The sequence below is a fragment of the Thermobia domestica genome, chromosome 7, assembly GCF_964235325.1.
Source record: "Thermobia domestica chromosome 7, izTheDome1.hap1.1, whole genome shotgun sequence".
In the NCBI taxonomy this organism is placed as follows: Eukaryota; Metazoa; Arthropoda; class Insecta; order Zygentoma; family Lepismatidae; genus Thermobia; species Thermobia domestica.
In genome coordinates this window covers 23,541,647-23,559,724 of record NC_137460.1, presented here as the reverse complement: position 1 = coordinate 23,559,724, position 18,078 = coordinate 23,541,647, and the positions used below count along the sequence as shown (strand labels likewise).

At 35.1% G+C, this 18,078-nt stretch overlaps 1 protein-coding gene across 2 annotated transcripts in view; it reads right to left on the bottom strand.

The window, feature by feature from the left end:
- Window positions 1-4,702: 4,702 nt before the first annotated feature.
- Window positions 4,703-18,078, bottom strand: part of Uck (Uridine-cytidine kinase) — a 144,714-nt gene continuing 131,338 nt past the window's right edge. For both annotated transcript variants that reach the window (XM_081764255.1, XM_081764253.1), the window contains exon 7: window positions 4,703-16,570. In XM_081764255.1, coding sequence (XP_081620381.1) covers window positions 16,377-16,570 — 194 coding nt within the window. In that variant the 3' untranslated portion in view covers window positions 4,703-16,376. The remainder of the gene's footprint in view (window positions 16,571-18,078) is intronic.

Genomic DNA, 18,078 nt, shown 5'->3' with positions numbered 1-18,078 from the left:
ACGTGTCAGGAATGTTCTGATTTGTATACTGCTCCAAAACATTTTGAAAGTTTCATTGTTTATCTTTGCAACGGGATATTTGTTCCAACTAAGGCACTGCAAAGATCTTTGTAAAACGGAAACGACTTAGAATGTCCACTAGTACTTTGTCGTAACAGAAGCTGCTTTCACATGTTTCTCACCTCCAACATGCTGTTGGAGATGGAATCGTTTCTCTGCACCCACTTTCACTTCGCAATATTTGCAGAAAAGAATATTTCCATCCGTAGAAAAAAACTTCTGCTCCATATTCAGACACAAATTGAAGCAAAAAGGAAGTTTTACTAGGCTTAATTTTAGGCATGTTAACGGTCTGTCCTTCCACAAATTGAAATCAAAACTAAAATAAGAAAACTTCCTCACCTTCCCTGCTGGAGGACATTGTTACGCCTCCTTATCTCATTTGTGACTGTTGCAGATCTAGTCTTATCAGTCCAGTCGTTGAAGAATTTCTTATCTTTTGAATTTTCTTTACTAAAGAAAAGATGTCTAAAAGTTGGTGGTGATTCAAGTTAATGGCCAGTAAATTTATTGTCGAAAGATGAAGTGCAAAAAAGACGTTAAGACCTATAAAAAGTAAAGACCAATGAACAAAAAACGCCGAGAAGGACAAATAAAATCCACCATTTTCTGGCCTACAATGGACCAAAATGAACATATATTATGCTAAGGGTACTCGTAAAAATGAAGATTTTTCCTCGCTTATAATGCTAACATTCGAAGTAAATAAGATTTTACTTTATTTCCTGAATTCTTCAGTCCTATTCACCATACGTTACCAGAGAACACCATAATGTTGATTTTACACAATGCTGCTGTTTTTTTTTTTTTTTTTTTTTTTTTAAAGCCCAAAGGAAGTTATGAAACAAGAGTATGTCGTATAGACACTCGAATTGGCAATGAAACAATTAATGAAGCACGTAAAACAGACCGTTATTCATAGTAGTTTATTAGTAGGTATGATATTCCCTCATCGCCATTTTGTAAATCATGTATAAAATTTGCGACTTAAATTTACCGTATTTTTAGTATACTAGTGTTTTGATAATACCTCGAACAACCAACCAAATTATGGCATACATACAGTAACATTATGTTTCAATTTCCAACTCTGCCTGTTGCAAAAAGACAGGGAAAATGAGTCAGACCCAGAGGAATTCGTAGGGAACTAAGGTCTTTTCTTCTTTCTTTTTTGGGAGGCGGGTCTCTGGAAGGCAGTCTCGATTTCTGTGACAAAAACTGTAAAAATATCATTAAACGGTAAATTATTGTACAGTCAGCGACAAAAGTTCTTTCCGTTTCATTAAATTAGTTTCGTAAACAACTTAAGAACGGAAGGACAATTTGAGTACCGCGTTCAGCATATGAAAAAATGTAATTTTCTGTACCTTCCAACCATACAACAGTTATTCCCAAAATAAACTTTACCAAAAGGAAAGAACTTTTGTCGCTGACTGTACAGTGATGCCCCTTAAGTACACAGAATGTTGTACAATTGAAAGTCTAGGCGTAGTATATGTTAACGAATGACTACGTGTTAGGCGAGAAGGTTTACGGAAATTGAGAACTGAAACCAACCGTTCGGCTTCATTATTTCCAATCATAATCTTGAGGAGAAACAACAAAATTGGCCACGATATGTCCTGTGTGTGGACTCTGAATATTACGTTTATTAACGAGCTGATAGTGCTTTACGGTTAGGGAAAAAAAAAAGCTACGGATCATATGCATTTGTGGGCATCAGATACATACAATCACGTCTCGTGGTTTGAAATAAAGTGAATAAAAACCCATTCGACCATATCACACGTACCTAACCACCGTCCATGTTGCATGATCACGGTACCTTATACGTCGTGTTAAAGCAAGATGATCCCTTATCGACGGTTTTGCCCGTGCAACCCGACCCTGTATGTCCATGTCACGTAACTTGCGACGAACTTGGACTGCCGACACAGGCTGTGGAAGGTGCTTCTTGAGTTCCTACGTTATTTGCACTGCAATCGCACGACAGTTCTGAGTGACAACCCGATTTAATGCTTGGCGGGACCTGTCACTGAGGGTTTTGTTCCTCATCGTTAATGTGGTTTTGCTGTGAGTTTCGTAGATCACCACCACCTTGGACACTGTTCCTCGTGACACACGCAGCACACTGGTCGCGCCCGCACCACATAACCCGAGCAGTCCTCCTTAGAATTCAGAGAAGTCACCCATTTTACACTATCACCATTTGCTCAGTTCACTACACACTGCCCACGCAGTACGGAGTCTGCCTTAACACACCAATAACAACCATCCGGCGTTACTGTCGTTACCTGACCGTTGCCATCCGACATTTCACGGATTCCAACTCCAGGTATTTACATTAAACTGATAAGTATCTGTATATAAAATAAAAAGCATTTTAATAATAATAATAATACGAACTGCTCTTCTAGAGAAATTGTAGGAAATCTTTGAAAAAGTATAATTTTGCGGAGAAACAATACCAAGACTAACTGAATTCTTTCGAACGTTTGGATACTCTTTATTATAAACCATCAGAAGTGGGATGAATGAAAAATCAACAATTTAAAAGCATTATATTCATTTTATTAGGCATTGATTTCAAAAATTCTCAACACAATTCTAGAAATCATTAGAAGTATATTACGATAACGTGAATATAAATCTACTTAGTTGCCAGTAACAAATCTATATAAAAATGACTTCTCTTTATACATTACAAAAAATAAACCGTATAACAATTCTAGATATTTAAAACTTTGTATCTAACTGGAACAGTTTTATAGCTGCTTCTAACTACACTTCTGTAATAACCTACTTAAAATAAAACTAGTGCATATTAAGAGTGTGAACACATTTAGTTTTTCGTGCTGACTAGATGCAGACTTAGAAATCGCTTCATTTTAAAAATTGTCTCAGTGACTCAGCAGAAGGGGGAAGATTTAAATATCATCCTTTCCTTCCTCAGATTTTTTTTTAAACCTCTGAATATATATAGGTTATATTTTCAACTTTGAAACGTGGTTCCTTATACTCTATTGACGATTTTGAAATAAGCGACTTAGGATCAACGCTGTTTGCTATCTTCATTCTGCCATCATGAAATCATTTCGAAATACTCAAAGGTTTTATGCAGTGGCGGATCCAGGGGGGGCGATTGCCCCCCCTCCCAGAAGAGGAAACTTTCTTCTTTAATATATATATATATATAAAACCCATCCCAGAGTTTGAAGCTCTTAAAAGTAGCTCTAAGTAGCAGTATGACAACCTTCCTCCCCATAAGTCGGTCCTGGTTCCTCCCCTGGTTTTATGTGACATGTTTAGGGCATTAAGAAAAATTACTTAAACAATAACTCGACGCGAAGTTGTAAAAATAATATTACCAATCGTTTTCTTATAAATGCTAGCCGCAAAACATGTCAATTATAATTGCTTATTGAGGATATGAAACATTATCGTAATAGTTTACTAATTCATCTACATGAAGTTCCTTTTAACCGATATTTCAAGTGCTTCCCGAGGGTACATACTTTCAGAGCTCAGCCTTAGAATTTCAGATTGGGAGACATAAAATAATATTCATCGTGAAGATTACAATGGTAAGATTCCTCAAAATACAAAAACAAGTTTGATTATAGTTGTTAATGCACTAACCAAATTATACATGTTACCCTAAATAGTTTTATATATACACACTACTATTGTTGCGTGGCTATGCGAAGGCAAGCACAGACGAAATTCTACACCAAAGTTCTGACGATAAGTACCAGCGGGAAACACCTGAAATATCGGATATAAAACACAAGCTATTGCGTATCACCCGTAACATTCTCCATCTATATCAACGATTTCTTTCTTACAATCGCCTCTCGTGCTTTATAATTTTTCAATTAAAAAGCCCAGTTCAGAGTTTTGGAATAATACGTATTATAGGGAGCTAGCTTGTTTACCAGCGGGGGCTGAGGTAGAGGGAGGAAAATTTCAACATATTTTCTGCCTGACTCTTGCGACACTCCCTTAATATGTAAGCGTTGCCAGGGGTAGAAAATTGTCACGTGAATGTCATTCTGAAGAGTTAGTGAGAGTTGGTTATTTGTTGAGTGCTGTTGTTGTTGCGGTTTTGTTGCTTATTATTCATTTGACAATGGCTTCACAGCGTAAGAGATTGCAAACTATTCACAGCGAAGCTAGAAAAGTAATGCTAGACCGCTCCGTCACGCGGGTGGTTATAAAATATAGAAGGTGAGTAATATGCAAAATGTACCCAAATACAGTAACTGCTTATGCAAATATGTAAATGACGAGTTTTTTAAAAAAATATTTCGATAAGGATTGCATAATTTGCATAAACTCTCTGAATTAAGTGAGTATTAGGTGACAACGCACTGGCAACCCTGCCCAGGACCGTCGAGTGACCATTTCTTAGTTACGGAGGTGGGGCACCTCTCAATCAAATCTGAATTCCTCAGCCTCGCATTAAAGCCAGCTCCCTATAATACATCTTCTTATTTTGGCTTCGTAGACACTAAGTTGCTTATCTGAAAATCCTCAACAGAAATATTAATTGTATTATACTTCTATAGTCCAATGTTTCTTTGAACACTTAACTGAACGAACACTCAAAATACTTTTAATAATAATTTGAAATATAAAACTGCATTCAAATAAAATAAAATCCTTCGTTGTTGCATTTTATACTAAAAGGTATAAGTAAAAAAACATGGTTCAATCTGTAGTTTCTATGTGGCATTCACATACAAATATTAAGTGACGATTACAATTACTTTGAACGTTGACTGGTGTACATAATAATTATAAAATAACATGAAAAAACTCTGCACACACATTTTGCTTTCCTCACAAGTTATACACTCGTAACGTATGAGTACAGTGCAGCATAGTACAAAATCAGTACAAAATCGAGTACAGTATTACTACAAAATCATGTCCGTAAGAAGCCGTCAATGCTTTCAAGAGAATTATAAAAGGAGATAAATTTTTTGTTAAGAAAAAAAAAAGTAACACTAATGACATACATATTCTATCAGATTGTGACATAGTTAACCTCTTAGTACGCATTATTTTCTTTAAATTTCGAATGAAATTTCATGAAATTTCAAATAAATTTTACTTAAAAGAAGAAAAATGGAGGTATTGAGTAAAACAAGCACCAATATAACAGGGGTGTCTCAAACTAACTGTCAGTGGCGCTTGTAATTTTCCTGATGACACGACTCGACAAGATATAGGCATACAGTTCAACTCTATGTATAGTCTCAACAACGTGTTTTGTTCAGTAATCTACTCTCAGCAGCCGTGTCCAAGAGGTGTGTTGATTTTTATACTCCAGGTTTTTCGAGTTGACTATGAATATAAAAACGAAGGACCGAGGTGCGATTCGATATTGTGCTGGTAGCAGTTTATCAACTGGAGGAAGATAACAAATGACTATAAAGAAAAATTAACATTTAACAATTGATTTTAACATCCCTTTCAAACACTAAGGCCATATGAGACGTGAACCTGTAGCTTGACATGGAATCCGAACCACATGAGCTCCCGCCGAGAATCGAACATAGATCTTCCACGTCGAAGGCATGCACGTACCTATATAGCCACGACAAAGCCCCATAAAGAAAATATTTAAATGAGAGGAAAATATTTCGCTGGAATAAGGCATTTGTCGAGGGTCGTAAGTCAGCTGTGTTAATCCAGCACAAGCGCAGACTGTGCTTACCAAATGACAAGAAAGGATGCGTCTGTGTCAACAGTGGAAGCCCGCTACTTCTAGAAGGCACAGAAATGAAATGTTAACGACAATGACAGCAGAAAATTATTCTAAATTTACTCGTAAAATAAACATGTTAACGGTTAAATTTCTGTAGCACCGAGAATCTTTCACGTAACCTACTGTAAACTACCATGCAGCTCGCTCTGTCATTACCTAATGCGTTGAACTACACACCTACGTGTTGAGTTGCTTCGTGGGATTGTTTAGAAATACAAGCGCCATTCACAGTTATTTTGTGACAGCCTTTGTGTATTTTTCACATTTTGTACGAAACATGATGTTTTACAGATTTTAAAAAAATGTCACTTCTGCCGAGATTCTTTCCAAAATATTGGTGTATCTAAAGAATAGAATCTTTACTCTGTGCGTATCTTGAATATAAAACGAATGAGTAATACACTTATCGTGGATATCTTATCCTAAGCTACACCCAGTTTGACAACAGTGGCCTAGTTGAAGTGTGCAATTCAAATCTTACACTGAGTAACATGAAAGAAATACATATGCATTTATAAAATAAGGCTGTCACGAAACCCAAGAAAATGATTACAATCCCATGCGCCTCGAGTCAAATTTTATATGATTTTACTGAAATTTATTTTAAGTATTCATGAAATCCAAAACCGGTTATTGCAATTACCATAAACACCGCTACTAGAGTACAAGGGTCAACACAGCTTCTTGAATCTTTTTACATTTATTATTGTTATTAATTATTGTCTCATTGAAGTAACTTTTCACAACTTCGTTGTCATGAACTTCGGCATGAAAGGGTTATTCGTTTTTTATTTTTATATATCTGCCTTGAAGAGAACACTGAGTTGTAATTATTATTATTATTTCGAAGATTTGTGAACTTTGTACGCTGGTTACACATGATAAAATTAATAACAAATGAACATTTATGTTAATATTTTCCCTCCCAGACGTCTTGTGAAATTATCAACGAGATACCAATGATATTAGAGTAGGAAGGTTTGTATTTCTAGTATAGATTTGATACTGAGAGAGACAGAATTTCACTTTGACAGGAAAGCGATCCTATCTACCTACCCTATTTCCATACTAATGAACTGAAATTCTTACCTTGTACTCCTAACTTCCATTCGTATTCAAATCATTATACTCACAATGTTTCAAGAGCTCCCTCGTGGCTAAACGGTTAGCGTACGCGCCTTTGACGTGGAGACCCAGGTTCGATTCCCGGCGGGAGCTCATGTGGTTCGGATCCCACGTTAAATTGCAGGCCTACGTCTCATATAGCCTCGCTGCTAAACGGGACGCTAAACTCAAAATCAAGTCAAATTACAATGTTTCAATCTTCTCTGCAATCGTCTTCAAATGCAGGCGTGATGCTAATCGGAATCCATTTTTTTTATTACAATATTATTTCACTCCGAAACATGTAAACAGTAAAATAGCTACCAAGCATCCCGTGATACATTTCTGTCACTTATATTCATTACTTCTGAGTTTTTGGGTAAGGAAACATGTTGCTTTAACTTCTGTAACCGTTTCTTGTGTCTACCGCTGTTAGTTGTTGAAACTTATTTACAGGCTTGCCAAATTGTGGAATAAATATAATTTACCCTTTGTACACTCAAAGCGTCGACTCAGAAGTGGTGAATAGTTTTGAAAGAATCGTACCGCGGAATACTGGATGCAGATTTCTCTGACACACACTCATAGTCAACGTCTTGCGAATAAAATCAGAAAAATAAACACACTGCTGAACAAGACTGCACTTCTTTAATATAAAAAACACATTTACAGTCTTGTTCAGCAGTGTGTTTATTTTTCAGATTTCTCTATTTATGGATTTTTGAGTGAAAGAGTGAAATAATTATGTAATCAATACATTCATTCTGGCACCACGGCTTCACTTGAAGATTACTCTAGAGGGATGATATTGTAAGGATAATGACAACACGAACAGAAGTTGGAAGTATAGGGTATAATTTTGATATTTAAACTATGTACTAAAGAGCACATTTTAGTAACTTAACTGAAAATCGTTTTAATTTTTTTATAGTTAAATGGTCTAGGGTAATTATTTTAAAGCAAAATTGAGTGAAAAACTGAAACATTTAAATGACACTGCATTTTATGCATTACTAAAATAAGTGATGTGACATTGAAAAGAAAGAAAAAGCTTTGGCTTATTGAAAGGAACATTTCTTTGATTTGATTTTATTCTTAGCTTAGCGTCCATTTCAGCAGAGAGACTATATGAGACGTGGATCTGCACCTTAACGTGGAATCCAAACCACATATGCTCCCGCCGGGAATCGAACCCGGTGTCCCACGCCAAAGACACGTACGCTAACCGCTTGGCCACGAGAAAAGGGTCATTTCAATTATTATATCATAGGTCATAAGACTAGACAGATGATTGCTCTCTCATAGACATATATGTTGATATACATTTGAGTGTTGTATAAGAATTGATACGGAAGATTTAACTATCAACTCAAAACATAAAAACTGTCACAAAATTATAAAAGTTTGATCAGATACGATTTTTCTTTCGGCAAGCAAAAAATAAATAAGATACATAAATATAAATAAAATAAAAACAGAAGTCTTCACAAAATATTTAGTATGTTTTTCTATCGATTACATGTCAAGAACAACAACACGTTTGTAGTTATATTCAACAAGATTAACTTCGGATTGTCATGATATATTATACAGAGAAGTTTGTTGGCAGTTTAATGTTTTGTCAAAATTCGTTGTTCAGTAGCAACGTTTAGTATACATTCAATAGCTATAGAAACATTAGTGAACATATCATTTACAACGTATCTACTTCAACTTGTTCACTATATATACGCGCAACATAGCTTCATCATGAGACAGTAGAACAAAGAATATCATTACTGCTTGATATACAAAATATTTTTATCCAAAACATTTCGCTAGTTCTTGACCTTACATTTTAAAATAAAGGTTAGATTGCTCTTGTTTCAATATTGATGTTCACCCTGTGTTATACGTACAATTACATTTAACCTGAAAACTTTGTACATTAATTTGGTTACACAGCGATTTAGAGTACTTTTATCAATTTTAGGATATATCTACCTTTTAAGTTCATTTTTTCCCTTTTTTTTTAAGTCAGGAAAACATTCTAAAATCAAACACTAGTTCCTTTGTCAAGACAAAATTGGAATAGAAACAGAGGTTACATTTAAGGGGGATTTTTGGCTTATAAACTCTTAAAGAATGAATAACACTACTTTTTTGTTTTAATAACTAATTAACACACAACTTAGTTACTATAAGAAGTTTGGCATGACAAAAGAATATACGGTTCTAAGCTATCACTTGACTGAGAAAGGACTTAAAATGTATGAATCCTAAAATTAACATTTACATTTTGTTTTGCCAGTAACTTTCATATTGAATTATTTAGTTTGAGTACAAATGCAAATAACTTTGGAACAGTTCCTTCTTAAATGTCTTGACAACCGGTCTCACCAGTCACCTTTGAGCAAACAGTTAAATACTATTTAACGTGTCGTTAAGAAAATTTACTACTTTACAAACCTTTATCACTATTTGTCATATCCCGACAATTCAGTTACTTTCACAATTGTTAATTAAAAATAGTTAAGCATATTTAATGAACAAGAGCGAAAGCAGTGATTGATATTTCGATTTTCTAGCGAAAAGTGAAAATACGAGGGTGGGCTGAAAACTTTTGCCTGTTGGTTAATATCCCTCTTAATTTTATTTGCAGAGATATCGGGAACTTTTGCTGAGCGTTCCTCCATTCCTACCTACAACGCTACGTAGCGGAAGTTGTTGTCATCTACCCATGTTATCAGCAGTTGTGGCCAAGATTGCGACTGGCATGGACGTGTGGTTAAAGCAGAGCTGTAATTGATGCACGGACGAGAGTACCGTTCGAAGATGGGTCAACGCAAACAAAGGAAACGACCCAAACCATTTCAAGCTTACTGACAAGCCTCGTTCTAAACGGCCAGTAACTGCCATCGATAAATAACTCCATCAAGAGGCGGTGACAAGTTGATCCGCAAAAATCGACGAATCAAACAGACGAGGATTCCCTGTAGCTCACATCTCCAAGGAAGGAGCCGGGCTCCTAATCAGAGAACTGATGAAGTACCGCAAAGTGCACGCAAGATCGGTTCCAAGGATGCTGATAGGTGAGATAAAGGTAACGAGGAAATGGATATTTGATGAAAATCTGCGACGATAGAAGGCTGAAGGCGACGCTTTTCTATGTAATATTGTTACACGTGACAGATCATGGGTCCATCACTATGACCTAACGATGAAGAGGCCATGGAGTATTGTCACAAAGGTTCTCCCACTTAAATAAATCAAGTTCTATGCATCTCCGGGAAAAGTAATGGTGATATTGTTTTTCATGTGAATGGCGTTGTCCACACCGAAACTCTAAAGAAGCTAAAGGTTCGACTGACACGCATCAGGCCTGAGTCCCTCTTCTTCTCCATTACAACGCTAGACCCACATCAAGTTGACCACTGACGCAATATTGAAGCATGGATATACTTTTCTTCCACACCCTACATACAGCCCTGATCTTGCACCCACTACTCATCAGAGGGTGTCCAACATGCTGTACGATCGTGGTGTACTCCAAAGGTAAGGATTTCTACCGTGACGTCATGAAAGGACTGGTGCGGCGTTGGAGGAAGTGAGTGGAAGTAGATGGCGACTACATGGAGAAATGATGTTTCAGCCTAGATGTCAAGGTATACATTGCTTTTTTATTTCATTAAATTATGTTCACTATAATCCGAGATATTAATCAACAGGCAAAGCTTTTCGATCCACCCTTGTATAGACATTTCATGTCATGGTTATGTACACAAAGTAACAATGCACAATTAAAATCGAGAGAAGAAGAATCCTGTACTTTTGTAAGAAAACATAAATAAAATATAATAATATGTTATTTCGTATAGATACCCAAGTAACTGTAAGGCAATACCAAAAATGCATTCAACAAAAAGGAAGAACTGCTCATTTCGTTATGTGCCATACATATTATACATGAATTTCATATGCTGTATTAAAACAGCTAACAATGCTACCACATTTCTACTTCTTTTGACTACGATTAAAATGTATTCGAATTATTTTCAAGGCAATAAAGTTCTTGTGAAAATACTTAACCAACACACAAATCAAGAGGTAGCATAAGCAAAAATGACTAGTTATTTGTTTGTGAGACATATACTAAAGAATAGAAAAACAAATATTTGAAGTCTACTGAAAAACTACTGATATGTATTGGTGAAAAAATAGGATATGTGGAATTTTCATTTATAAAAGAAACCAAGTTACTGTCGAAGTAAACGCGAAAACGAGAAAATGACCACTTTGAGCGTTCCTACATTGCAAGCACTAATCACTGTGTATGTGTGTGTGACCACTATAGTACAAGAATCGTATTTCTTTTGACTACAAATGTACTAAAAGTCGCATTTTTTTTTTCAAGGAGAAATATGCTAATTACAAAAACTATAATGAATGAACTATGAAATATATATATAGTCTTTTAAAGATGTAATTTCACACATTTGTATAATTTTTAAAAATGAGTTGTTCACCCACCTTTTACGTAATATTTCTAAAATATATTGTGAATCCACTACATGCTTACCGCAATGCAAGTTGCCTTTTGCGATAACTCTGGGCAACTCACATGAAACTCTTGTCACATATAAGAATCCTGCACTATATATAAGTGTGTGTGTGTCCCTAGTTAAAAACTACGAGATTAAAATACTTTCTAATTTAAGTTCTTTGCACTGAAGCTGCTCTTTCGAAAAGTTCTTTCTTGCTACTAAAAAACATTTTACATCAGAACTTATCTAGCAAGTCAAATGTATTTTGGAAGTAGGCCTGTACATTGCGATGACCACTCAAAACCACTGTGAACTTACTGCTATAGCCACCAATTTGTAACATTACCTACTTCTTTATCATACCACAAATCTCTAAATCACTTCAACTTCGAGCTCCCGAAGTAGATTTAAATGCACAAGCATATAACTCATTTTCAAAACTTACATGAAACATATAATTACTAAATTACTAGTACAGTAATCAATGTCCAGATTTCTGATTCCTACTAAATCTGCATTCTGAAAACCAGGTGTGGTTTGTTTCCCCTAGTATTTAGCTTTATTGTTGATCTACATAAACATAATAAAAAGTATGTCCTACTGTATACTCTACGCTTTCTGGACTGCTTCATTCCAAACAACTAACAGCGTAACTGAAATATTTCATATTGCTAACTTTGGATGTAATTAAACCAGACATCTACCTCGTCATTTCCGCACACGAAAATAACCATTACCATAGTATTTATTGCAAGTAGGAGTATTGACAGTGCAAATCAAAAGAAAATAACTAGGTTCTTAGTCTACAACAAAATGGGGGAATAAACTGATTGAATACCAAACGTGGAGCTTCTCGTAAATTTCGGTATTAATAAATATTAAGAAGCATTCCGCCGGAGTTTAACTAAATAGTTATAATCATTCTTCACTTTAGTACCGCTAGTACTTAGAGAGAGAAAATGTCAAATTTGTCAAGTGCCACGCGGTACATTATATGAAGTTATACACATGGTTACTAAAGTGTTGTTTCTCTGAATTAAAAACATTTATTCAAATAATTTTCAAACTAGCGGAAAAATAAATACAATATGAAAATTTGGAACAGCGGTCAAGTATTAAAAAAAAAAAAAAAAAAAAAAAGTTCCTTCCTTGAGTACATTCCTCAAATAAGATAATTATGAAAGAGGCAAAAACTGCGAAGCATTCGAAATGTAGGTATAAAGAAACGTAGCTTAACAGCTGTCAATGAGGAAGAAATGAAAACAAGAAGGAAAAGAACTAGTTATAGTTCTACTCGAAAAGAAAATGTTTATCAGGGATGTGGCAGAAGGTAACCGGAATTTGTGATTTTGCTTGAGCACCATATCACTCTGCTCTGAACGGAGACTTATATTGCATATAAGTAAGTTCATATATATATGTTTATTACATAAAGCTTAATGCATAGTATGTTCTCTGCAGACAACGATCACACAATGCTAATACTCACTACTTTTCTTTTCTCATCAAAATACCGCTAATATACATTGAGTTTCAATAATATACTTTCCGCTGCACTTTCATTTGACGTTAAAATGCCTAGGTATGCACATTCATAAAAATTAATACTAAATTTTTACTTTAACCTTACGGATTATGTTAAAAAGTAAAGCAAGAATTTGTGTTCATTATATAAAATATCTATTCGATATGTATAGTAATTTCTTTTTAAGAAAACTTTAATATTATTCAAATATTTAAGGATATGAACTGAAACATGTCCATAATAATTTGTAAAAATGCTCTTTTATGTACTGCGTCTGATTAGTGTACTTTAACTGTTCCGTTCATGTGTTCCCTGCAAAAGATGTGAGCAAAATATCTATACAGTAGCACAGTAAACTAAGGGAAGTCTTATCTGATATATTCATTCTTGTATACCCTAGGTAACTTTTCTTCCCTTAGTTCGTAGATAACACTTATTTCTAAGGTGTGACGTCCCACAAAAGCCGACAGTGCATATGATTTTTAAATTTCTTCTTTCTTTCTAGGTTTTGTAGCTTTTACGAAGCTACGTTCTGTCAATTAATTTGCATAAATTTAACGTTGTATTCTCACATTTAATAATAATAAAGAGACTCAAAACAAAATTTTGACATCTGAATAGGCTTTTTAAAAATTTTGCTGTTTCAATAATATACAGGGTGTTTCAAAACAACACCGACAACGTTTGGGAGGTGATTCCTGACATCACGATAAGACAAAAAGTATAGACAAACCTGGGTGCAGAAACCCGTCATTTCGGAGTTATAAGCTGCCGAAAACATGAATACTATGGGACCTACTGTAGTCGAGTCAAGACTTCCCATAGGAAGTAGTATGTGTTCTATCCAAAATATCCATGTTTCAGAATCATGCAACAACTTTTATAGAGGTAGTTGGTGAGTACTTGAAATTATATACCCTAGCTTAATTCCTTCCACATAAATTGCTGCGTGATTACCGCAGGATTCTGAAACATGTATTTTTCGATAGCGCACATATTGGTTCGTACGTGAAATCTTGACCCGACTACGGTACGTTCCATAATATAGGGTGGCTCAACAGTAGGTATACACACCTGCATTGATCAAGTATAACATTCTAGTTTATGGATTTATTTGCTTCGACTGTTCTGGGCTTAAGATATAAGTAAAAAGACGTAAAGAACAAATAATAAAGAAATTAGCTCTATCTGTTTGATAACAATAAGAAATGATATAAAATACAGTAAGATGATCAGTACGGGACTGTATACCTACTTTTGGGCCACCCTGTATTGAAGCTATGGACCTTTAAAGTTCATTTTTTCATGTTTTCGTCAGCCTATAACTCCGAAATGACGATTTTCTGCACTCAGGTTGATCTGTATTTTTTAAAAATATTATTTTGGTGTTAGGAATCATCTCCCAAATGTTGTCAGTGTTGTCTGGAAACACCCTGTATATAATCTTTAGGTATTGAACTAATTTTTATAACCAACCTGCATTAAATGTAGAATCACGTGTGTTCATTCTAGAGCAAAATGTTTACTTGGTTATGGCACAATATGATTCTTGAAACTTCTTTTTACTTCATGCACCCGAGAGAATTTTCAGGAATCATGCTAGAATTTAAGTTATTATTCTTAAAAACTTTAAAGTCGGTTGGTTACTCATTGATACATTATAATGCCCATTCATGTTTCTCAGTTTTTCTGTTTTTGACCTTGCCTCATTCAATTTTTCTGTATAGAAAAAAATATTTACCTCGTTGTAACCAACCTCTCAGAAAAGTTATATAAGCTCTCCGAAACGAAGTGTTTTGTGCCTTCAGCTTAGTTACTGCCACAAGTGTTTGCTTTCTTATCGGTAATTTTGCTATAGGATTCACTTTACGGGTTGCAGTGGCTTAGTATTAAAGTGCCCTATCTTTGGTGCTACATATCCGTGGGTAGACCCCAAAGCTTGTGAATCTGGTGGATAGCATCGTGACTCTTGGGTTTTCTTGGGGTTCAAGATCCCCAATTCTTCCATAATCTTTTACTTTTCTAAAAATATTATTTTTAAAATGGCTTTTACACATATTTTATATAACAAAAACAACAACAACAACAACGGTGAAAGCAGATTATTAAATTCTTTATCAGCACATGAACACCATGCATGTTCTTCATTTCAACAACCGTTTGAACACAAGTAACTATTCCTTAAAAATAGATAACCATATCAATGGAGTAAGAGAGATGGAAATAAATCTAACTAACCCTATCCTTTAAAATATCCCTCTTTACTTCAAAATCAAAGATACCGAATTCACCCAAATTAGATTATATCGATAATAATTTTTATGATCCTATACCATCAAGACGTTTACAAAAGATGCTGAAACAATACATTCTTGTACACTTTGCTTCTTGCTTTACTTTTTACGACTAAAAAAATTTTTGCGAAGCAAATACATCTACAAAAGTTTCTAAAATATTAATATATATATACATATTATTATTATTATTATTATCATCAAGAAACCCTTGTTCTGCCCCGTTAAGAAAGTTTACGGGGTCTCAACAATTTAAAGTATCTCAGATAAATTAAACCAGTTGACACCTTTCATAAAATATACAATTATATTGAAAGTCTACAGAAATATTGGCTAAATTATCACAGCCTTACTTAAATTTGCATATTATATATGCTTTTTAGCAGATACACATTTATTCATATATACATAAAAACAGTTTTTTAAGTCTATATTTTTCAGTACTGATGTGGGAGAAATATCCTCCCTATTAAGATTCTTGGCCTATTGATAGAAAGTGACAATAACAATCGCATATACTGAAACTTAACAATGCAGGAAAAAAGTTTTCACAATTGTAATATTATATATTTAGATGGCACGCTAGTTACAACAGGAACAAATTTATATATAATTAATGGCACAACAAGGGTCAATAATATCTCAGTATCACCCTAGAGTAGATTCCTAGCCACCATGAGGAAAGACTATTATCATCATTTTGAATCCACATTACGATCAACGTAACAGCAAATGTTCTTATCCTACTTTCTTCTTTCTTTATGTGTATAGTTTAAGTTGGCTATGAACCTACTTAAAAATAATAATAAAACCAGCTACAATCGAATCAAAAACATGACTCATATAAATATTCTTGTTTCTCTATACATATAAAATTACTAGCATTAATGCATACAAACTTTATAGTGAAATAAATCTCTCCAATTCCTTTTCAACTCTATAAATATATATTTAAAACAATAACATGTTGTTTTATTTTTATAAAATTAAACTTACTCTGGAAAATGTGTGCAACAAAGCATAAAGTGTTTGTGCTTTACTTACAGTAGCACCATATTAAATGTACTCAGTCGCTAAGAGAGAAAGCTTCGAAGAGGTTAGTGAGGGCGAGTTAAATGTCTATCACAACTGTGACTCCTAAAGTGTGTTGTCCGCGTTCTCACTACCGGGCTATTTACTCTTGGCTGGGCTATAAGTTCTTCTACCACTGGCTGATCACGAATTACTTCCTCTTTCCTCGTTCTGTGATGTAGGAAATCTTGAATGTGCTGCACAATTAAATCAATAGCCACTGGAAAACAAAACATTTTTTTTAATAATAACATTCACTGATACATAAATTATAAGCTCATAAATGAAAACCTGAATTAAAAACTATATTATGTATGTGTAAAAACGTAAAGTTTCGTAGTTGAATGATCATATGCGATATTTGGTACTAATCCTGCTGGAGACTGCTGACCCAATGTTGTGAATAGCAAGATGACTACTTAAATTAACCCACGTAAAAATCGCGCGTTTTTAAAAACAAACTGCAGACTCACTTAGAAAGCACACTAATCATCTTTTACCTTAATCATCAATTACCTTAATTACTTTAGAGACATCCTTCGTACATCACTGTTTTTTGGAATGAATCAGACTTTCGAACGACATACGTATTTATTACTCTATACAGACATTCGAGAGTTGTTGTACTGGAACTTTTTTTCTCAAAATACATTTTATTCAATGTGAGAACCCTTACCAGGTCTCAAGTTTAGGAAGGTGCATGAAAGATATTCGAAAAGTACGAAATGTCCTAGACTATAAATTGGATTGGTGCGACTGAAATGTCTAATTTTACATCTGGTGAGAAACCATCCTCTCCAACACAACCAATAGATGACTAAGGTTATGTAAAACATCACAAACTCCGTCATGCTCATAGAACAGGGCGAGAAACCCAGTTAGTCATGAGGCAATGTACTGTTGAACAGGATCAATGTGACTTGCACCATGGAAAACACGTATTACGCGTGATTTTCCTCTGCGATTTCAAACTGGGATATTCTGACCACCTAACCCCTGAAAAACGTCAACAATACATTTGAGCCAAGAGTGCTAAGTAAATACTCCTGTGATATTTGGTCCTGGTGACACAACATTGAAAAATGATCCTTGCTGCCACCGATAGCAGAATGATCCGAAGAGCTCCGCGGGAAGTCCGTAGAAGCGGACCCTCAGGAAAGTGTTTCGTGAAATTCCAGATGATAGACATAACATCTTACCACCGTCGTTCGGCAGCTCATCGCAATTGATAAGGAGAAATACTGGTCTCATGAGTACCACGTGACTTGAAACAAGCCAACAACGATCGCCGTGTGGATGTGTGCAGTTCTCTGCGAATATGGAACAACCAGGAAAGCTTCTTGCATCGAATTGTCACTTCTGATGAAAAATGGATCTGTTACAACAACCGTAAACAGCCAGCATAGTAGTTGGATCATGATCAACATTCAGGACGGATCGCTCCAGCTGGTATAGTAGGGATCATGATCAATATTCAGGATGGATCGCTCCAGCTAGTATTGGAGGTGGTGGTGATCATGATCAACATTCAGGACGGATCGCTCCAGCTAGTATTGGAGGTGGTGATGATCATGATCAATATTCAGGACGGATCGCTCCAGCTGATATGGTGAGGATCATGATCAACATTCAGGACGGATCGCTCCAGCTGGTATAGTGTGGATCATGATCAACATTCAGGATGGATCGCTCCAGCTGGTATAGTGGGGATCATGATCAACATTCAGG